The sequence below is a fragment of the Ixodes scapularis genome, unplaced genomic scaffold (assembly GCF_016920785.2).
Source record: "Ixodes scapularis isolate PalLabHiFi unplaced genomic scaffold, ASM1692078v2 PGA_scaffold13__105_contigs__length_92229423, whole genome shotgun sequence".
Classification (NCBI taxonomy): Eukaryota; Metazoa; Arthropoda; class Arachnida; order Ixodida; family Ixodidae; genus Ixodes; species Ixodes scapularis.
Genome location: NW_024609839.1, coordinates 22,324,705 through 22,348,546, shown reverse-complemented (window position 1 = coordinate 22,348,546; position 23,842 = coordinate 22,324,705). Strand labels below are relative to the sequence as shown.

The window sequence follows — 23,842 nt, the reverse complement described above, 5'->3', positions numbered from 1 at the left end:
TGTATATCAGTTTTGTGCCCTTCCAAACAACCTTCAGAAGTCAATGATTTTGTCTAATCCGGGTGCCTCTTTCAGTAGTAAGCTTACGACCTCACTGTAAAACGACGTTCAATGAACCCGCATTTTTTTCGTTGCTAATTGGGCTCGCTGCAAGAGCTTTCAACTCCTGAAATCTACAAGAGTAGTTTAACACTTGAAATGCAGGAAAAAAGTTTGCAACTCCAGGACGCCTCTGGTATTTGTGTCGCCTGCTAGTTCACGACTACTTAGAATCTGCGCTCGGGCTAAGAAAGTAATGCAACCACACATATATGTATGGTGCAAACATTGTCTGAAGGTTCAAGGTACTCCCTGCTCGTGATACTTCAGCTCAAGATTTAAATTTCGCGAGCGCTGAGCGAATAGTATGTTGACCATAAAGGGCGATTGAAGAAAGCTGTGGTGGCTGCATTGAAAATCGCCGACGCCCGGGAGAACGGCAGGCTTTTGAACACAGAAATTCCAGCATCTGCGATGAAGGAATTTTCATCCTTCGCTGAGTGGGAACCCCTGCAGTAATTTGTAACGCAATTCGTCGAGGATCAGCGTAACGGCAACAGCAATTCTGTGTTATCTTGTTTCTTGTTCTATAGAAAAATAAAAATATTTCGTGATGTTGGGTCTGTCCATATAAGATCATGCACGCGTGTCCACGCGAGATTTTATTTTATCATATTTTGATATGCTACTCCCCCATCTATGGATAAAACGTAATCACTAAGATTTTGAGAGAAAAAAGTCATTTCTTAAGAAGGTGGGTGCCGCTGTGGGCACCTTCCGAGTAATCTGGTGAGTTGGGCCTGTTCGTATCGAGACACGATGAAAAATAGCGCTCAAAATACAGGAGAAGGAAGAGACAAGCATACAACCCAGAGCGCTGACTGGTAACTGACACTTATGAGAGGAAAAAAAAAACAACGTTCATACGTAAAAAAAAAAAAAAAGACGAAGCACAATACATTTCCATCACGAATATTTACAAACACATTAACAAACTAAGAAAAATATAAATCTCTAAGGGCACACATGCAGGACAAATCGCTGTTTCAGGAGACGCTTATTCGTTAAAAGGACTCGCTAGAACGAGCACTTCCCTCTTATGCAGCGTTGTGAATGGCCTGCTGACACAACAGTCGCTTACTTTTGCTGCATTGTACGCTTCCACTGGTCTGATTTGAAAAGTTTCCTAAGATTCTCCTTTGTTTGAACTTTGGTGTGAATCGGCACGCGTGACAGTACAGTGGAAGGTATCCTACATGATACGCCATCGCATTCCAAAGTTGTAGGAAGCGTGAGTAGCTTTGCTCCATTTTAGTGTGGGCGCAGGTGAAGTCATGCTCCCACAAAGTAAAATATAGTTTTAAAGCTCAATTGGAACGCCTGTACTCTTCAGCACTTCCACAGCAGGTTTAAACTGAGGTAATAGGGTCCTTGTTACGCAAGGTCCCATAAAGCGGAGGGGTCACTCGATGGTGGTTCATTACGTCCACAAAGTATCACACGATATGAAAAAAGTGGCGAATCACTATGAGGTTCCGATGGTGTTTTTAGCCCCCCGAAGGTGGCGAGCGCTCAAAACCCGGATGTGCGAAGCGACTTCAGGGACTATTCTTTCCATGCACAAAAGGCCTCGTGTATAAATTACTCCATATGTTCGTTAAAAGCAATATAGGGCAGACTGATCGCTCGCACCGTGACAGAACAGCAGGCGACAAAACAGCACGCGACAAAACAGCATCGTCAAAAGAGCACGCGTCAAAACACCACAGCGCCAAAACAGCATGGCGACAAAACAGCACAGCGTTAAAACGGCACAGTGACAGAAGAGCACCTCCCTAAACAACACGGCGTCAAAACAGCAAAATGTCAAAAAAGCACAGCGACAAAACAGCATAGCGTTAAAAGGGCACAGCGACAGAAGAGCACGGCGTCAAAACAGCACCGCGACAAAACAGCACACTGTCAAAACAGGACATTGACAATGTAGCTAGGGTTAGACTTTTTTCAGTTTTTATTGTTTTAAAGTTCGGCATACTTTTTTCGGTTTTTATTTCATACAGAAGTTTTCGGTTTATTGCGGTGAATATTTGCTGACTCATAAACTTCTCTGCTCTTTTCGGCTTATTGACGAAAACCAGTATACTGGCGAAAATACATTATGTAAAAGCGTTTGTTTAAAATGTATAGTGAGTAAACCAGGTACTGTTTTTTCTTATTTGTTACTGCCTGTGGCAGCCGACGTGACCTGTTCTGCAAGACGCACTGTGGCCCTATTGTGATCTTACATTACCGTCATGTGCTCGTATTTATACACAAGACGAACATGAACGTCACTACCACTTCAGTTGGAGAGGCAAATATCAAAATCCAGAAAGGCAAGCATTGTACTCAGTGCTTTTTTTTCCCCGTTTTCGCGACTGCGAGAGGTGGTGAATTTGTGCCGATCACAGAAACGACAATAAAACAATCGTATTTATGCCCTCCTCTAGTAGACAGAAGCTAGGGGTGTCAAGAAATATTCGACAATTACGGACGCCCTTCATTTTCAATGTTCATTGCACGATGAAACTCTCACATTTGAACAAAGAACTTGAGCCACAAAACCCTATCAGGTGAAAAACCCAGATTTCGTATTGAAAGCCCCTGCGCCCTCGTAGCTTTTGTAGAGAGCTGAACCGATCTCGCAGACAAGCTGAAAGCTGCGAGAGGAAGTGGTCATACGGTCAGTAATGAATCACATTCCCCCCTTCCTCTCCCTCCCCCCCCCCCCCTGACCTCTCCAAAAGCCCTCGAAAATACTGCCCTTTTTCAGTTAAAACCGAATTTAGAAAATTAATTCGGCGTACTTTTAAAGGTTTTCTTCGGCTTAAGGCGTACACGCTTAATTCTAGATATAGAATATGGAGTTAAAAAATGCATGTATCAAAGTAGGCGCTGAAATTAATTGGAGAATCTAGGCCAATTCGTCGAAAGCCGACATGTCGACAGCCAATTTGTTGAACCTTTTCTTTTGTGAGCGGAATATAGGCGCCCGCTGGTGCGTATTCTGGCTACTTCTCGAGCAGTTCTGCTAATTGTGACTCGCACGCTTATTCAATAAATGAATACATCGCAGGTTCACCAGCATACGATTAATCTCCAACTTTAAGGAGCTGTCAGAAATATGCCTTCATTCAATTTGCACCTTCCACTATAAATGTAATCGTCCATAAGGTTTACAGTTAATTGCGGCTGTATAACGAAACGGTTTCCAAATAAGGTGCACTAATCTCTACGACATTTGAATTAAGATCGAAGCTTGATTGAAACTCATCCTTGCTGACATGTTTGGCCAACGAAGCTGTTGAACATCATAGCAAATGATGTCATGGGTGCATTTGACCTTTGACCTTTTTTTTCTGCTTACTATCAACGACACGGAAAAATCCGACAGACTTATCAACAACTGCTTCAGTGTAAAAGGAGGTCTGTGGTTCCGACAGATCCGGGGGGGGGGGGGTCACGAAGCAATTGCTGCCATCGGTATTTTAGAGCGCAGCTCTTAGGGGCCCGTTCCCGGCTTGAGCGGCGTTGGCGCCGGCGTCGGCGTCGCCGTCGGCGTAACCGCAACCCTCGTAACCCTCGCGAGGGTTACGAGGGTTACGAGGGTTAATCTCATGAGGGTTACGCTCACGAGGATCACGAGGGCCACGAGGGTTACGAGGATTAGTTACCCTCAAAAGGGTTACCTTCAGGAGGGTTACCCTCACGAGGGTCACGAGGGTTATGAGAGTTACCCTCACGAGGGTCACGAGAGTTACCCTCACGAGGGTCACGAGAGTTATCCTCACGAGGGTCACGAGAGTTGCCCTCACAAGGGTTACTAGGGTTACCCTCACGAGGGTCACGATGGTTGCCCAGGTCACGTGACCCCCCGGGGTTACGTGACCTGGGGATTCCCCCCGAGGTCACGTGACCCCCCATTGACGTCATAGCCACTGACGTCACCGGCATCCGCATCGTCATCGTCATCATCACCGATGACGTCATCAGTGACGTCACTGATGACGTCACCGGCATCAAAACCGTCGTCATCATCATCACTGATGGCGTCATCAGTGACGTCACTGATGACGTCATCGGCATCGTCACGTGTCCCCAGGTCACGTGACCCCCCCCCCCCGACGTCACGTGACGCCCCAAGGTCACGTGACTCCCACAGGGTCACGTGACCCCCAAGGTCACGTAACCCCCAAGGTCACGTGACCCCCCGCCCCCCGAGGTCACTTGACCCACCCCCCAGTACCCTTCCCTCCTCCTCCTCAAGAGCTGAGCTCTAATTCGGCGTTACAGGGAGTTGTAAACGGCTTTCATTTTTTTTGTTTTATTGTTATGGATTTCAGTTTAGCTAGCGTGAGCATACATTTTATTATGTGCACTGCGACTAGTGCTCATTGAAACTGACTCTTGTAGGCTCGTGAAAAGCGCAAGCGGGGTCGTGACGCGATATTTTATCTCTTGGGAAGGTTTCCGGGTTGCGGAGTTTGGTAAGCACTGAAATAGGCAATAAATTCGTTTATAACCTAGCGACAATAAATGAAAGGGTCAAGGAGGTTCCAAATTATTCGCGCAGAGAGAGGTAAAGAGCGCGCTCGAAGTTGCGCACGCGTGCTGTTTTGTTGCTGTGCTGTTTTGACTCGGTGCTGTATTGGCACGTGCTCTACTGTCGCTGTGCCATTTTGACGCTGTGCTTTTTTGACGAGTGCTGTTTTGTCGCCGAGCTTTTTTTGCCATGTGCTGTTCTGTCTCGTTCCCCTGATCGCTGAGTCGACGACCTCCTCCGATAACACTATTATTCACTTCATGCTACCGGAGGTGGCAGTAATGAAATTACTGTAATTGAATTACTTTTGAGAGTAATTTGTAATGTATCTCATTACTTTTTGATACAGGTAATTTAGTAATGTAATGAATTACCCTAGTGGCGGTAATTGTAATTAAAATCGTAATTACTTTTCGGATATTTCAGGCATGCCTTTTTTTTTATTTTCTCGGAAATAAACAAAAAAAGGAAGCAGCTCTTGCATTTGCAAAAAAATAAAGCTTTAAACAAATAACGAAAAATAAAGGACGAATGCGGTTTTCGTTTGTGGCCGCTAGCTTGTGTGACGGTCCGACTGGTTGGCTTTATGTGCGCGTTGCTTGAAGGCACTCTAGGTCGGACTTGAGGGTCGTGCCACCTAAATCCTGCCAGGTTTGTGTTGCTGTAACCAAGTGTAGGCTTCCCAAAACATGGGTTTTGTCCCCCTTAAAGATTATCTTGCCCCGAAGTTCACACGAAGAAGAGACAGCCCACAGTAACAATCAATAGCAAGACAATCCAAACCCAGACGCATCCGGGAATCGACAGCGTGCGCAGTAGGTATTTCGAAGAAAACGTGAACCCACAACACAGACAGACCCAAGGTCAATTGGTTCGGTTTGGGAGCGCATGTTTGTATCTCTCTTTGGTTTTGCCCACTGGCTTGGTGCGGAATTGACGGTTGTTACCTTGCAAATGCAGAGCACAGTGCGTTCTTTCTTTTTCGTATAACGGTACGTCTTCAGACGTACCATTATACGTGGGGGATCGCATAGCCTGACAAAAAAAAATCAGCGTTCTGCGGCAAAATGGTCCGAGTGTGTCCGGTGGTTGGCCAACGTATACGCAAACGCACACACCGAATCAGCAGAAAGAACGTTAATGCGTGTCGAAAACATCAATTGAAAACATTTCATCAATGGGACTATAATGCTTTCGCATTCCCAGGCGCAAACAGTCTTAAGTCTCCCTGCCGAATTTTTTTAGTTCTCATAGTTTTTTATTTTTTTTATAAATAGTCATTGTATGAATGTATTGCGCGTGGTAATTTTTTTTCCTTTTTTATGTATAAACGTTGTTTCCTTTTCTTTCTCATAAATCTCAGTTGCGAGTCAGCGCTTCTGTGTTTTATGTGTGTCTCTTCCTTGGCCTCTCTCTTCTGTGATGTTTTTCATCATATCTCACACCTTCCAAGTTTTTCAAATGACAAAAAGAGTCACATAACTCTTTCGCACCCATGAGACTTAAGCTCAAGAAATAGAGAAAAAGTAGGATGGTCCCTAGACTCACCCAGAGTTAGGATGTCCATAGACTTGCCCAATGCTAAAATGTCCCTGACGGTGTATTAGAAAGGAGTAACAAACGCCTCCAAAGTTAGGAGGTCTATAGAACGTTGACGTGTAATGCTATGGACATCCTAGTCTCCGTTAACGGCGATGCAAAAGTGACCAAACAGAAAAGAGCCAGTCCATAAAACGTCCAGATCGAGTTCTGTAGCGGTAACTTTAGCTTCTTTGGATCTGTCACGGCGTACTCTTCAAAAATGCTTTAATCAGGATGCGGTGAGAAAACAACTTATCCTTTTCGTCGCCGAAGGACGTCACAATCTGAGCCCTCTCTCCACTCGTGTTCAAGCTGCCTTATTGATGCTCATTCTCCGATGACGAAATACCGGCCTTGTATTTGTGTTTGTTAATCCTCGTCACCACTGTAGTCGTTGCACCAGCTCATCAGTACCTGACTCGGGAGGCAACATGGTAGAAACTAAGCGCTTATTCTTCAGTGGTGATCGTTTATACTAAAAGCCAAGAGCACGTAGCGTAGATTGCAGCGTAGCAGGAATGGTCGTTGCTCTACCCTGTGTTACTGCGTCACAGTGATGGTGTCTCTGATTAAATGATTAGTCACTCCTTCAATATGGACTATACACCCTAGTTCATTGAAAAGATCCGGCGTGGAAAGTCAGCTGCAAATATACTCTTCGCGTTTTTAAGCGATGTTCGGTTGTTCTGTGACGGTTGTAGTTTTGTGCATAAAGGTTGGTTGAATACAACCATCAGCTGAGTTAGAGACGTTGTCTATCCCTGTTACTTTTTCTTCCACCATAGAATATTCTTTCTTTCTTCTGCATGCCCCAGACTCGGGTCAAACTCATTATAGTAGACTTCTACCAGCTCGCCTGCGCATTCACTGTAAATAAGAGCAAATATATTTGGGTGATGACAGCCAAGATCTTTTTTCGTACATCGCCATAGAGGTTTGCAGACCCGTCCTTCCCCAGGTCCGCAGTTCTTTTGGCCAACATTTGTATTGTCTCTGGGAATGTAGGGCCATAAAAACCCAGAAGAAGCCAAGGTGAAGCCCAACTTGTCTTTCTTTGGTTCGAATTTGTGTTTCTTGGCCCTAATTTCCGAAGCAAGGGCGAAAGTTAGGCTTTATTGCATGTAGTAAGGCTATCATCCGATATCTTTGACCCAAATCGCCAAACTGCCGTAGTTAGACTCCACTTCTGGTTGTTTGGCTATCCTGCGTCAACTTTGGGCCAAAACTGACTAACAAGTGGTTGATGGTTGTAAGGTGAATACGTGGCATTTTCGGCTTACGTCTGGCACTTCGGCAATTATGTGTCAAGCCAGAGGGAAGACATAAAAGGCCAAAGGAAAGTACTCTGACACTAACTGAGCCCTTGGGGTAAAAACTGTCTTAGGCCAAAGTTAGCTTCTAGTATCACCAAGCTTGTACCAAGTTAGGTGTGTGTAGGGCGTGCCAGCTCGTCATTGTACCTGTTAAGTCTGCGGTGCAAGGAGTGGCCAGACGAAGGAAGGACTGCGAAACAGCTTTATTTCCGCAGAGGCCGGCAGCGATCTGGCTGCGCGTACGACGGTGCTCTTCTTATAGAGCGCCCGGTGACGTCAGTACTACGCGTACTGCTGATAGCAACGGCAGCGGCCTCTAGCACTTCCTCCACCGCAATTTGGAACGTCATGAGGCTTCATAGCGATCGGGGGGTCTTCTCTGGCGTTGTGGGTATCGCCGAGGCGCAGCGTTAGTGGGGGTGACGGGCACCGTTTGTCTTGCGGAGACAGTAGACGGAGGTGGTACGTCGGCTTCAGACGCAGGATAGATGGTGTCGGTATCGTCCTCCCCCACAAGGGACGGCGCTGTCACTGCAGTAGACGCTGAGCGCAGGTGGTCCTTGTGTCGCCTCCAAGTACGGAGTCCATCCGGTGTCCGCACCTTGACCACGTAGGACACTGGTCCCGTCCGCTGCAGTACTGTTGCGTGGAACCATGTGGGGCCGCTCCTGAAATTACGCACGAACACTTCATCGTTCACTTCGAACACACTGTTAGCACCCCTGCGCCGTGAAGTCTGTTCAAACTGACGTGTTCGGATAGTACGATCCAGAGCCGGCTTCAGTGCATCCAACCGTGTTCGTGGCCGACGACCCAAAAAAAGAAAAGATGGGGTTTCTTGAGTCGTCGCATGCGGAGTGTTGCGATATGTCATCAAGAACTTTGACAAGGTTTCCTCCATACTTTCAGTTGCAGGGCCTTTTCGTAGTGCGTTCTTTAGGGTTTGCACAAATCTCTCTGCGAGTCCATTGCTGCTGGGGTGATATGCAGAAGTGAGAACCTGTCGAACTGCCTGTTCTTTAAGGAACTCTTTAAACTCGGACGATGTAAATTGCGCACCGTTATCACTAACCAGAGCTTCTGGTGCCCCATACCGAGCGAATAAATCGCGCAGTTTTGTTATCGTCGCTTCTGCGGTGGTCGACGTCATGACAAAAACCTCCGGCCATTTAGAATGCGCGTCTACAATGACTAGTAGCATACGACCGCGAAGAGGGCCCGCAAAATCTACATGTACCCGTGACCACGGTTGTATCGGCCATGACCAAGGGTGCAATGGTGCCTTTTCTGGCATGTGGCGCTGCTGTTGGCATGCCGTGCAGTGTCTCACTTGGTTCTCCAAGTCCGTTTCCAAGGAGGGCCACCATACGTAGCTTCGGGCGAGTGCTTTGCTCCGCACTATTCCTGGGTGTCCCTGGTGTAGCTCCTCCAGGACCAGCTGTTGAAGTTTCGGGGGCACGACGACTCTCATTCCATGCATTAGGCACCGCTCGTGGACTGTGAGTTCCCTGCGTCTGTCAAAATAGGGCTTCAACACTTTATCATCAAGATGTGCTGGCCATCCCTTCTTGGTGAAGTCTACGACCAAGCTGAGGACGGGATCACGCTCTGTATGACGCGCGATGTCCCTACTGGTGACTGGTGGAGATGCCAATCGCAGCGTATAAAACGTCTCGTCGTGACTGTCGACTACTTCTGTGGACTGCAACGGAAGTCGTGAAAAACAGTCCGCGTCCGCGTTCTCTGCGGACGTCCTGTAGGCAAGTTTATACTTGTAAGCTGACAGAGTTACCGCCCACCTCTGCAGTCTTGCGGCGGCTATTGCCGGGATCCCACTCTTTGGCCCAAGGATCGCTTGCAAAGGTTTATGATCAGTAATCAACGTAAACTCCCGACCATAAATGTAGAAGTGGAATTTCTTGACGCCAAAGATTAGGGCGAGCGCCTCCTTTTCAATCTGGCTATAGTTTTCCTCAGCCTTTGATAATGTTCGGGAAGCGTAGGCAATTGGCCTTACCGTGCCATCTTTCATGAGGTGCGACAGCACAGCGCCGAGACCATACGCAGACGCATCGCAGGATAGCTGCAGCGGGCGTGCCGGGTCGTAGTGTGCCAGCACCTCCGTCGAAGACAAGATTTCCTTGATGGCTTGGAAGGCATCTTGACATTTCCGATTCCAGCACCAGGGAGCATCCTTCTGTAGTGACCTGTAGAAAGGCTTTGCCAGCGTTGCTAGCCGTGGCGTGAATTTTCCATAGTAATTTATCAGTCCAAGCAGTGAACACAACTGTGCGATGTTAGCAGGCGCTGGGGCATGCAGCAACGCTTGAACGTTTTCCTCGCTTGGCTTGACGCCGGTCTCGCTGATAATGTGCCCCAGATACTGCAGGCTTTCTTTGAAAAATTCACATTTTTCACGCTTGACGCGAACACCTTTCTGCTGAAGTGTACAAAACACGGCTTCAAGGTTCCTGAGGTGTTCTTCAGCGGTTGCTCCCGTGACGAGAATATCGTCAAGGTAGCATATGACACCCGGTAGTCCTTTAAGTATGTTGTCCATAATGCGCTGGAACAACGCGGGCGCAGACGCTACTCCGAAAGGGAGTCTGTTCACCGCAAAAAGCCCTTTGTGCGTGTTTAGTGTGAGAAGTTTTTTTGAGTCCTCCGACATCTCTACCTGCTGGTATGCCCTGCTAAGATCTAGCTTGGAAAAGTATTTGCCTCCGGCGAGCGCAGCTAGTATTTCCTCAAGTTTGGCCAGGGGGTACTGCTCCGTGTCTAGGACAGGGTTCAACGTTGTTTTGTAATCCCCGCACACACGTATGGTGCCGTCCTTTTTAACTACCGGTACAATAGGCGTAGCAAACTCACTGGTTGACACTTGCGTAATGACGCCCATTTGTTCAAGCTTCTGCAACTCTTCCTCTACGGCCGACCGGAGTGCGTAAGGCACGTTTCTCGCTTTGAGGAACTTCGGACGTTGCTCTTTCAAAAATAAAGTGGCTCGCTCACCTTCTATCTTGCCAAGGGTGCCGTCGAAGATGCGGCTGTACTTGGCTTGAAGTTCTTTTAGGCGTGCCTCGTACTTCTTGCTTGCATCAGACCGATGAGGGTCCGACAGCTTGTGTACGCCGCAGATGTCGTCCCAGTCCAGACGAAGACGTGTGAGCCACTCGCGGCCCCAAAGAGGCGGGCCATTGTGGTCAACTACGTAGAGGGGTATAACGTCCTCTTGACTCTTGTATCTTACGGACGCTTTGACGAAACCGCAGGGTTGCACGACTTCCCCGGTGTAAGTCTTGAGGCGTAGCTCGGTGGGTTCAAGCTTCAAAGGAGGCTGAAATTTCTTGAACTGCTGCTTCGGTATTATGGACACCGTGGCTCCCGTGTCCAATTCCATGCTCAAAGAAGTTCCTTGAACTTCCACGTCGACGGTGATGGGTCGCCGGCTTTGCGGTGACAGCATCTTGACGTTGAATGTGTCGTCGCTTTGAAGAGTCCGGACCCACTTCTTTCCGCCAACAGTCTTCTTCTTGGCACTCCGACATGCACGCTGAACGTGACCCTTCTTGCCGCAATTCATGCACTTATCTGCAATGTGCGGACACGCCCGGGCGAAATGCTTATCAGAGCCACAGCGATAACACTCGAACGACTGTTTCCTTTTCGCGGAATCTTCGGTACTCATCTTGTGCAAGTCATCGCTCCTTTCTTTTGCGTGCGCCTCCTGAACATTTTTTTTTTAGCTTCTTCTAACGCGAGTGCGCGTTCAACGGCTTTTTGAAATGTCAACGTTTTATCCTCTGCAAACAAATACCGCTGTATGTCCGCACGGAACAAACCGCACACGAACCGATCTCTCAGCGACTCATCTAGGAAACCGCCAAATTCACAGGTTTGAGAGAGCTTCCTGAGCTCCGCTACATATTGTGCGATACTCTCGTGTTCCAACTGACTACGGCGATGGAATTTCGCTCGTTCTCCAATCACTGATACTCTCGGTGACAGCTGGTTTCGCAGCAATTGGGTTAGTTGCTCTAGCCTGTTTTCTGACGGTTTGGCAGGTGCCGTCAAAGACTTCAAGAGACTGTACGTTTTAGGCCCAATAACGCTTAAAAAAGCATGCACCTTGAGGTCGTCAGGTATTTTGTTGATCAGAAAAAAGGACGTCAACCTTTCTTCATAAGACTGCCAGTCACTCACAGTTTCATTGAAGGCTTCTACTTGGCCGATATGACTGGAGGATGCCATCTTGAGAAACTTGCTGTCGCCGAGTACCCAGCGGCGTGCGGTGATGTTTCGCTGTCTGTTTGGACGCAGCTTCAAGGCTTCTCACCTTCGTCTTGGCTTTGTTGCCCCCATCTTCGTCGCCAGTTGTTATGTCTGCGGTGCAAGGAGTGGCCAGACGAAGGAAGGACTGCGAAACAGCTTTATTTCCGCAGAGGCCGGCAGCGATCTGGCTGCGCGTACGACGGTGCTCTTCTTATAGAGCGCCCGGTGACGTCAGTACTACGCGTACTGCTGATAGCAACGGCAGCGGCCTCTAGCAGTACCGCCATCTTGCTGCAGGTGTGTGTAAATGGCCCGGTAGTCAAGCCTTGCTCGGACGTGCACATGAATATTAGACTGGAGTTCATAGAAATCAATATCTACCCAAGATGGCGACACAAAGTTTTGAAGAGGGGCTGCTTGCAATCATCTATAGCGTGTTTGGTATATATTGCTTGTCTTTTCAAATGGAACCCTTTCTTTCAATACTGCCTTCAAACCTTCAGGCTACAACTGAAGACAGCAGAATTGATCCAAAGAACAACCGAGAAATGACGACACTTAAGGAAGTAGAGAGATTGATTGGGGTGAGTTACCTAGAAAACCCACCTTTAGAGAATTTCCGAGTCTGGCCGCCCGTGTAAGCTATATACAGAGTATATCGCTTGAGTGCAGGAATCCCCCGAAATCTAACCCACATATCTTTAGCTCAATCCGCACATTTGAAGTTTTCAGTCACGATAAAAACGGAATTCGGTTTCGTGGTCGCTACTCTCAAAGCGCGTTGAAAAGTTCAGGTTAGCTGTCGTTTACTGAACTTACCAAACTGCCAGTTTGCATGACGGGTTGAATTGGTGGCCAAATTTATTTTCAAATCGAACTAGACTTGTGTAAACAAACAAACAATATTTGTTTTCGTTTCTTTTAAAAATTCTTGTAACATACCAACCCGCTCCAATTAGACGAATTCATGCTCTATCTTTCCACAGTGAAAAGCGTTTTGTGGTAACCCATAGCTTAAGTCCACGCACCTAGTTAAACGACAAACACATATATATTTTTTTACATATGACTGCCTAAGAGTTTTTGTTTGTAGCTTGTTGTTATCGAGAAGATATTGGAAAATTATCGCGAGAAATATTGTGATAATTTTGAAACGCACATAATTGTTTCTGCACTTGGATAAATCATAATGATTACGCTACAGTGTTGTATGTTTTCGAATGCTTTCTGAATACAAATAAAAACCTTTCAGTAAGTGATTTGTAGGAGTATCAACTGACTGCCTCTCGATTCAATTGATTCCGCAAGAGAATCAGTTGAGCTCGAAAGTTGTTTAAGTTGTGAACAATGACGTGTTTTTACTGCATTGCAAAGTGAATTCCTTTGCTTTCAAGTGACCTTATTTACTGCATTTATTAATGTTTGCATATGCGCTTCCTGAGATGTTATAATATAGCGCTTGTGTGTATGATTTATGTATATATCCCTCCAACTGTAATCCCATCGGGCGATGTGGTAAGAAAATAAAAAAATATCAGGTAAATAAATAAAAATTAACAAAGTTAAATCTCTGATGAGGTTGCAATTCAATTGCGGATATTTTTCCGTGTTCATTAGTTTTATCTGCTTCAATTTGTTTGAACAGGGACTGCCCTGGAAAAGAATTCTCCAACACCAATTCGAAGCCATTAGAACGGCTTTAAAAAACTCACAAAGCGTCGTGGTATGGAGATTAGGGTACTACAAAAGTGTTTCTAGACTGATTAGTCAAACAAAGCCGTAAGTACATGCGTTCAAAATTTTCTATGAGGTGGCGCCAGTATTTAAATATGCCGTCAAATAAGTTGGGTAAATAGGATCTGCGCGCAGCGTGCTCATATTTTACTATAATATGTTTAATATATATCGTAGCTGCCCAGCAAAAAATGTCTAGAGGCTGCTGCTTGACACATCAGCGCAAGCTCCTCCTGCAAAGCTCCTCAAACTTCCCATTTTAATAGAGTGAATTCAGGAGGGTAAGCGAGTCTCCTGACGCCTCCTCTCCAGCGTTCGTGCTGCTCAAATGAAGAGGGAAGGGTTTTGTGCAAAGAGCTCGTCCCTTTTTCTTAACCTGCAACAACCAATAGTAGAGGGGACATAACATGAAATTTATTCATTTACCACTAGATTTATGGGCGCTGAAAAAGAAAATAGGTCAAACAAAATATAAAAAAAAACACAGCAAAGTGGGAAGCAACAACAGCCAAGCAATAAGACACAATTATGTTCACATTTTCCGTATCGAAGGATAGTCATGTATGTTAAAAGAATAATGTCTTACTGGAAAACTTGACTCTGGGTTAGGAAGGATAATTAAACATTACGAATCTAGTTGGAATAACATAATTATGAAAACAAATTGCGTGAGTCTGAGAAAGGTCAAAGTAATGACATGTATTATTGATTTCTAAATGAATATTCAGCTTTTTCAAACAAATTGAATTGTTTGAAGTTGTAACCTGGATATCCAAAACAGGGGGAAGACGTTTCCGCCTTCTAAAGCAGGGTATTGATAGGCTTGTTTTAATTGTTGTTTTACTCTAATCCCGGTGATGAGAGGAAAGTCCGAAAGTGATGTGCGTGATTGCGCAGCTTCCCATGCCGAGCTGAACAATTTACTTTAGGAAGTCATGCGGAAGCTGCATCTTTCTACCTTGTAGGAACCAGGATATGACGAGGCAATGATATTATGAAACTGGAGTCAAAATTATTTCTTTTCCAGGTCGGACTGGGTAGATGTGCACCACAAAATATTTCGGGATACATATACAGAGATCGATGTATTTAAAAAATATATGCAGGTACTGAAATAAATTTGTTTTAATGCAAAAATACAAAATACCGAGATACATTTCTTATACTTTGCAACGAATTATTCCTGACTTCTAGCAAAACGCTAAAAGAGTATTCCATAGTAGGGTTATCTATCTATACGTGCATAAACATATTTATATCCGAACAGTAGTAGGTGGGGAAGGAGCAGGTAGGGGCTATTGTAAATGGTACTGTTTGTATTCTTTTTATTTGTGAGTCTATTCACACTCCCTTCTTAAAGCTCTTTATCTATTCACACCTAGAATTCAAAACGCAGTTAAAAAACGTAGTTGCCCTCAACAAAGGACTGGACACCAACGACTGCTTGATAAAAGTCATCTGCCTGAATTGATTCTTGTTTTGTCGTGAGAGTACCTCCAAAGCACACAAATATCGAACGAAGCCAGATGTGGTCTTATCTTCCTGTACGGAACCTGTTCAGGTCCCTTGCAGGAAGATAAGCCCCTCCTTAAGTTCTCTACAGTTAAGGACTGACGCCTTCCTCCGCTGAACTCGTCTTGATTACAGCGTTCGTTTCGCTAAAGCGAAAACAGTAAAAGTATGCTGTTGTTTTTGAGAGGGAGAGGGGGGGAGAGAGCTTGTCTTGAATTCGTTCAAGCAATCGCTCTGCCAACCCCCTTTGTTCATGTTGTTTCAGATTTTTCTTTTTATCTTCTTTCGTGACTGTGATATACCAAGGCACCAGGCTCCCTCCTCCCCCTTTACCCCTTGAAGAGGGAGTTATTTGCCGAGTTCATATCACGAACTCTGAAACCCTTGCACCAGAAAGTTGGTTTCTGACGTGGCAAAAATCACGGGACTGTGTGTAAAAGTGGTACATACAGTAAAATGTCTCTAGTAGAGATCTTTTTGTCTCTGTCGTTTTTATCTGCAGTCTTCGTATTTTTCTCATGCTAAATATTCACCAGCTAGTTTGCGCTCTCGCGTTCACTTCACTTCTTTTTTGTTGTTTTGTTGTGTTTGTCGTAAATAACAGACAGTTAATTTTCGTAAACAAAGGTAACAAAATACCGAAGTCTGGCTTAGAGTTCCGGATACAAGTTATATATTGATAATGTATATCACTACTCATAAACAAATACGTTTTTCATAAGTATCTCAATTTAATATACACATAGTCGAAAGTATATCTGAGATACTATAGCGATACATTCGTATCGCGAAACAAATGCACCGCCCTGGTCCGAAGGTAGCCTGTGGTTAGCTTTATTCAATATGTAATAAATGTGAGACTTTTATGATATTTTGAACGTTACATTCGCACCCATGTAATCGTGTATAGCTCGCAAACAAGTAAGTAGAAAGTTAAACAAGAAACGCGCATATATTTCTAGTTTTTATTATTCATTGTTCCTAAAATAAAACTATACCACTCTAAAGTCGGGCTAAATATGACATAAAACAGAGAGACCTCGAAGTTCCTGAGCACATATTTTTTTCTTAAAGACACAAATGATCGACCAATTTTCTTGTGTCAAATGTATCAAACAATTTTTTCTTGCAGCTGGTGCTCGTTCCAACGAACTTTGGATCTCAGCGCTTGTTTGCCCGTGCTTTTGAGAATGCATTCTGTGTTTGAACAAGTGTCACTAGGCTACTTCACAACAAATATATAAATTGTAGCAAATCATCAACATCCTGAGAAGGTGAAGATGAAAGATAAGTTACTGTGAGCTAGCCGTTATCGAGTCCCATATTTCAAATAGGCAAGTAAGATAGAAAAGAAAAATTCTGTAACTATCGATTGGCGTTTACTGAGTTGGCAAAATTATTTTGAATTTAGACCGGAGTTCTAAACATTGTGCTGTAAACAAATAATGCATCCATGTGGCATTTACCGAATGAGAGTATTGCAAAGTTTGGTGCATAAGTCAAGAACCATATTCTTTTCAATATTCCTAGTTTACATTGTGTTAACCGGCAAGATATGCGTTGGGGATCGTATATTCGGAATGAGTACTGCGCGTCAAAAACGTCTGTGAGCACGAAGCGAAGTTGAACTATATTCAGTGGAAGATGTTTGCTATTGCTAATACATCCATACATTTTCGATGGTAAAAAGATGAAATTTGAGATCATTTCAGTGCTTTGTTTGAATATGAAATTCCTTTTTTTACAGGGAAGTGCTTTTCAATTATCTTGGGTGGAAACGAATTGTTCAGTTTTTACCATACACAAGACTGAGACTCTACACTACATACTCTCAATTTATGGGATCAGTTGATGGCTCCTTTAATAAGCTGTCTGCTCAAGCTAACTGCATACCTCAACTGATGAAGAATATGAAATTCGTTTTTGGAGATTTATACACATCTGAATACTTCAAGCCAGAAGCGGTGTCTGATGTGAGTTACCTGTGTATAGTATTACTTACTATGTTTTTTCATTAGTTTGTGAATTTGTTTGTTTGTAAAAGAGAAGAATCTGTCGAGGAGTCATTTCCTTCGACGCTGCTCGGGTTTGCTTGGTTTCGCAGGGATCATGTTGTGTCTACTTGGTCATACTGTTGACATTACGGTACGCACCAGGGTAGAAACTTGAGAGCAATATGCACTGCGGCATACATGCGCGCACACCTCCACCCTCTGTGATGTATGCATCTCTGCACGTAGGCCATCACGCGTGCCATTTGTATTGTTTAAACACGGAAGTGAGATCCGTCGCGCATCTACAAAGTGAGCAGCTCGAGAGGGCTTTGGAGATTCTGCTTCGGAACAATTATCAAAAAGTTAAATAAAAGAGCAAAAAAATATGAAAAAACAAAGCAACAATAAACTTCTCTATCGGCGTCTTCGCGGGGCTCACCAATATGGTAGGGTGTTGCCTACAAATCTAGTCTTCCCCGAGGATGTCCTCCTAGTGATCGGCAAGTGCCGCTCAGTAGGCCAAACAGGCGCTGTGGGGGAGCGAGCCACTCCTTTCAGGATTGGGGTTGGAGAGGGACAGCTTTGGGAGAGAGGGCGGAACAAGGCTGGGAGATTAATGATAATAATAATAATCTTTATTTCCATTTAAAGAAATGGTGGAGCAAAAGGGAAAAAGCTTCTACAAGAAGCTTGACTGCTCTAAGGACAAACGTGCGCGATTTTAACCATGTTCAACGTTTACCAACTCGCCCAACTTACTACTCTTCTACACTTGACTAGCCCTCAGCCCCATTTTGCCCCCAGTCCCTCTTTGGAACGTGAACCAAAAAGGGTTGGCCCTTTATCTCCTGGTTTTTGTTTTTTCAGTAGGTATTAAACAACATTAAAATAAACAAATGAGTCGGTTTCAAGAATAATAAATAAAACTTGAAGACACAGGCAAACAATCACGTCAGGGTTGTAACGAGTCCTGCGTTGCGGTATACACTAACTATTTATTTACATTATTTGCACGCTGAATCTACGGACTGTCGAAGTATGACATGGCTGCCCTGCTAAACCCCCGAGGAGAAAAGCTCGAACCCGTTTGGCGTTTTCTTCTACCTCCGCTGCTGGGTCTTATATGTGGTCGCCACACTATTTCCACATCTAGTTTGTAGGACGCGTGTGGAAAAAAGAAATGGGCCTTGCGTCGTGGAGAATTCCTGTGAAAACGAGTCATAGCAGTTGTGGACAGTTGTGTGGACTCCATGTGGGCAAGCCTGAGTTTGTCGATCGATATGGTTTGTTGCTTGCCGTTTATCAACACTTCAAAATATTTCGGAGTCCTCTTCGTGATAATGTACGGCCCATGATAATGTGGTTGAAGGCTGCGGCGAACAGTATGGTCGCTTACGAGAAAGTGGCTTGTCTTTGTAAGATCCTTACTAATGAAAACTGGCCGCGGCAATCGCTGTCGCGGGGATGCTGGTAGCCGTTGAGCATAGTTGGTCGGGTTCGGTGAAACCGCTGGGTCCGTAGGGGTGAAAACGCATTGCGGAAGACGCAGAAATTATGTTTACCACTTCCGAAGGAGTGCATAAAAGTTCTTCCGTGAATGCTGGTCGTAGGCCCAGAAGTACTACTAGGAGTGATTCTGTCCAATGAGTGATATCTGGACGCGCCATAAGTGAATATTTTAGCCGGCAATTAAATTATTTAACAATACCGCTGACCTGTGGATGGTAAGTCGTCGTTCTTAATCGACTCGTGCCAACAAGAAAGGTGAATTCGCTGAAAAATGCACTCAAATTGCCTACCGCAGTCGGTGGTGGGAGTGGCCGGCACGCCAAACCATGAAATCCAGATTTGCATAAATCCCTGAGCGCCTCCTTGAGTTGTGATGCTGCTAATGGGGAGGACCTCTGTCCATCTGGTGAAGCGGACAATGGCGGTTCGTATATATTTGTTGCCTTGTGATTCCAGGAGTAGGGCTACTATGTCTAGGTGGACACGCTCGAAACAGGTACCCGGAATAGAAAAAAAACATCTGGTGCAGTCTGCGTGCGCCTGTGAACCTTGGCACGGTGGCAAGAAAAGCAGCTGCGAGCCCAGTTTCGAGCGACAATGTTTATGCTAGGTCAAACGTAACGCGCGGTTATTAGTTTCTGTGATGCACGGATACTGAGATATGTCAGAGCATGGAAGGAGTCAGTCTTGTCGTCGTAAGGCGATTGGTACGAAGGGTCGAGGGGCGCCAGCTGACATCTCGCACACCAAGAGGTGGGATAGTCCAGCTAGTGTGATCTCTCGAAGAACTAATGCACCGGGTGTAGTGGTGAGCCTGGTCAGTTCTGCGTCATTCTGTTGGTGTGCCAAAAGAGTAGCAGGAGTAAGGTTTGGGTTATCTGATATTTGGGCGATGACGGCTCGAGACAAGGTGTCGGCAACATTGTTATCAGTCCCCTTTACGTGCCGAATGTCTGTGATGAACACAGAAAGAAATGACATTTGTCGCAGTTCCAGGGGAGAGTGAGTTCCACTGCTTGGCTCGTGAGATTGTATGGCGTCTGGCAAGCGCTTGTGATCCGTAAAGATGTGAAATCGTCGATCTTACAGAAGATATCGAAAATGACGGATAGCAGAGTAAACAGCCAGGAGATCACTACCGAAAGGGCTGTATCGTCGTTCCGTATGGATTAACTTGCGAGAGAAGAAAAACAACGGATGCCATGCATCCTTGTAGAACTGGTGGATGCCAGTGTCCGAGCCGTCGGTGACGAGACATATTGGTAATCCTGTTTTTGGATGATGAAGTAAGGTAGCACGTGCAATGTAGCACGTGCAATTTGTTTTTTCATGCTGCCAAACGCTTCATTTGTGGCATCTGTCCAGTTTAATGGCGCAGTTTCTCCGGTTGGTAATACTTTTTGAAGAAGCTGGAGAAGTTTCGTGCATCTAGGAACAAAGCGACAATAGCAATTCACAAGCTCGAGGAAGCAACGTAGGTCACGCGCTGTTTAGGGCTGGGAAATACTCTTTAATAGCCTTTAATTTTTAAAAGAGTGGACAGATGCCGTGACGATCGATCTGGCGGACTAGGAAGGAAACGCTGGACGCTCCTAAGTGGAACTTTTTCGGATTGATCATTAAGCCCTGCGCATCTAATTTCTGAAAGAGACATTGTAAGGGGTCTTGGTGTTCTTGCTCGTTGCAACTTGCGACGAGAATGACGTCTATGTATGCATATATGAAGGGCATTCCTCTTAGGACTTGGTCGAGAAATTGTTGAAATGTCTGCGGAGCATGCCTCAGGCCAAAATGCATTCGAAGATGTTGGAAGATGCCAAGCGATGTTGTTATTGCTGTCTTGGGAATGTCCTCGGGAGCCATGGAAATTTGATGGTAAACACGAAGAAGGTCGATGGTGAAAAACATTACCGCTCGGTCGAGAATCGCTGTTGCACCATGTACACGGAGCAAGGACACCAGACACCCGATGTGGATTTTGGCACCATGTGGAGCGGTGATGCTCACGGGCTGGAGGAGGAACGCATGATGCGCAGCTTGGGCTTCGACTCGCTCCAGAAAAGGGAGGTTTCCGGGGCTTGAAATCTATCTCATCTGACGGCTTCAAGACGGTGTACAGTATAGACCACTTACAACGTAACCGCTTATAGTGCAGGACCGGGTATAACGCGGCTTTTTTAAACCACCGGTTCTCCTCCCATAGAACTCCATGTAATTACATACCGCTTAAAATGCAGGCGCGCGAAGGGAAATACCGGTTATAGTGCGGTTTCTGGAACAGCGCACCGAGCGCGCCGATTGCGCCGATTGACCGGCGCAGGCAGCACGCTTCCCTGTGCGACACTAGATAATGCGCTAGCCTGGCTGGCCGCAAGCGGCACTCGCGGGGCAAGATGGTTGCTCGAAGTCGTGGCTCCAAGAAGCGGAGAGAAGCGAAGAGAGAGGCTTCAGTTGGCATAGCGACGGAGGGACGCACGCACGTGTCGTTCACGTGCGTGCGTCCCTCCGCTTCGTCGGAAACTTTGGAAAAAACCGCAACGACAGACCAATCGCAGGTCGAGGAAAAGTGTTCGCGCGCGTTGGATGCCGGTCGCTGGCCGGCTTCTATTCGCAAACATGGCGTCGGTTGCGATCGTTCCGCGTAAAAGCGCTATCCTTGACTGTGAATTTTTGTTGTGTGCCGCTATGATAACCCAGCACGTACTAGAAGATCCACCTACTCGTGCGGCAATGTCGTGGCGGTACTCTCAAGATGGCAGAAACCCCCGTGTCGTCGTGTTTGTTTACTTCAACTACAGTGGTGCTTTTTAAGCATTTGTGTTTTCGAACATCGCCCGGATTTCTTATTTGGAGCATTTCACGCCTGTGCTAAAGTTGAAGGTTTTACTGGCGCGTACCGGTAAAGGATGCGAATTTTCACGCGTCATCACCGGAGAAAAGTGATTAGGGTTAGCTATCCTGAACGCTCGCAACGTCCGTCCGCAATGAGCGACGCCATTAAAAGGCTGCGCCAGGCAAAAGTCGCTTATTTCTTTCAAAATTAACACACTTAAAAGAGGAGTGTACTAGTCTGGTGAAATAAAGACTCCTCTCGTCTAACATAAAATAAATTGTTTTACAAAGGTAAGTTGTCTCATGACATGTATTTTGGCCTGAAAAATTGATGTTTTGGTTATAACGCAGTACCGCTTATAGTGCGGAATTTCGCGACTCCCGCGACATACGTTATATGAGGTCTGTACGAGGAAGGGACATAAAAGGTCGCCCCTCACCTGCACCAGAACCGTAGCAGATGAAAACAGCAGAGAAAAATAAAACTGAAAATATAAGTTTAATCGGCGTACTTGTTCAAAAAAAAAAAAGAGAAAAATGGGGAGTCTATAAAACAGAAGCGAGCGTAGAGGTGTCGGCGTGGCAGCTGACTATTGCGAGACTGACTCGGTATGGTCACGCTGGGCACTTTATCTACTACACGCGATATCTCGAAGATTTGTCCTAGAATGTTCCAGGGAGTAAGCACGTATCGTCTGAAGGTACTTAGTAGAAGGAATTCGTAAAAGTGATGTCTTGCGCCGGTACATTCCATTTGCATTCCCTCTCCACCCTGCATGCGGCAATATCTCCTGCCTTAACTCTAAGATCACTTAGGGGCTTCATGTTCAGCACAATATTTCAAGCGCCAATCCCATGATTGGTTATTTAAAACGTATATTATAACAATCTTTGTTAGCACTGAATAGTTATAAAAATGTATTTGGCCTAATCTCAGAAATATTCTCTCCTTTCGAATCTTCTGGGCGAGACACTTGTAGTATCTGAACTTAGTTACAACACGATTTAATAACTGACTAATATCGTCTCACTTGTTCTTACAATGTGAATATATGCACGCAAAAAGTACACAATAATGAAACATACCCATTTTACCGGATCTGGCGTACAGATAAAAACGCGCGGTTCGCCGGTGGTGCGCCTAGCAGCGAGCTGCCAACGGCGCACGGCGCCCAGTTTCACCGCTCATGTGTTCAACGCTTTACGTACGGTTAATAGGCCTCATGCGCGGTAAGCCTGTGGCGGGCCTAACTGCGAGCGGCGAGTGTCGCGCGACGCCCACTTCAACCGCTCATATGTGGCATGCTTAAGTCTGGTGTTATAAACTGTTGTTGATTTACATTTTAGACGTTAGGGATCTAATATATATGTATAAATCCCTGTATTTCCCCCTGTATCCAGGCACTTTTTTGCACGACAATGTATTCCCGTCAATGGTATAGCATGTCGGAAAGCAAACTGTAAATAATATGAATTAGTTTAAAAAATGCGCTTGAATGTAGAACCTGCTTTACAGATCAACGAGATGATCACATATTTGAAGCAATCACTCACATCTCTTCTTCAAGATCCGCAAAAGGATTGGCTTGACACAAGCACAAGGACGGCGGCAATTCAAAAGGTAAAAGAGGACCACTGAAATAATTATTTTAGCCTGCCTAATTAATTACAATGTTTTTTTATAGGTACAGAATATGTTCCAGCTTATTGGCTACCCTAACTGGATCAAGAAACCTGAAGAACTCGAACTTTTATATCAATACGTAAGCCTGCTTTGCGAAATATTTCTTACTGACTTCTCAGCGCACAAATATCACACACTCAGACTAGAATTTCAGACAAATACACAACATACACACCGGGCTGAACTCACAACTTTATTTTAGATTTTATCTTTATTTCTCAGTCGTCTGTTAAATCAATGCACAGAAACTATCCGCCATTATCTCCGTTTGGCCAATACACAAAGGTTTCGCAATTATCTCCTGGCGGCGTAAACTAACTCTTTTTCTAACAACATGAGAGACGGAGTACTGACGCATATCTCATCAAGCCTCGCAATAAGTTCGGCTTTAGTGCCACGCTGCAGTTTTGACAAGGTTTTAATTCTTCATTTGCCACTGATCGTTTTTTTGGGAGAAACATTATTGGAATGAGGCGACGCTACCTCCCAAACTGTGAATAAACTAATTCGTGAGTCTCAGAGCGGCAGTCCCGTTCGATAAACTGCTTAAGAAACAAGCATAGAAAGCAGGGAGGTATTTTCATCGTATCCTTTCTTGGTGTATTGTGATTTGTTATCGTTTTTGTGAATTTGAAGGACACAAGCACTGAAGAAAAAGCGAAACCTTTGGAACTTAGTGTTGATTGTGATAATCGATGCGTGGCTCCTCTAATGAATAACCATGTTTAAAGACACACGTTTTTATATTTAGGTAACTGTTAAGACAAAGCGTATGTTAAGCTAGTTATTT

General features: G+C 45.2%; 1 protein-coding gene across 1 annotated transcript in view; it reads left to right on the top strand.

Moving 5' to 3' along the window:
* LOC115332173 (neprilysin-1-like) overlaps positions 1-23,842 on the top strand; it is a 114,588-nt gene that overhangs the window by 40,379 nt on the left and 50,367 nt on the right. The window contains exons 7-11 of the mRNA XM_042289829.1: positions 12,291-12,371; positions 13,433-13,566; positions 16,781-17,006; positions 22,885-22,989; positions 23,054-23,131. Coding sequence (XP_042145763.1) covers positions 12,291-12,371; positions 13,433-13,566; positions 16,781-17,006; positions 22,885-22,989; positions 23,054-23,131 — 624 coding nt within the window. The remainder of the gene's footprint in view (positions 1-12,290; positions 12,372-13,432; positions 13,567-16,780; positions 17,007-22,884; positions 22,990-23,053; positions 23,132-23,842) is intronic.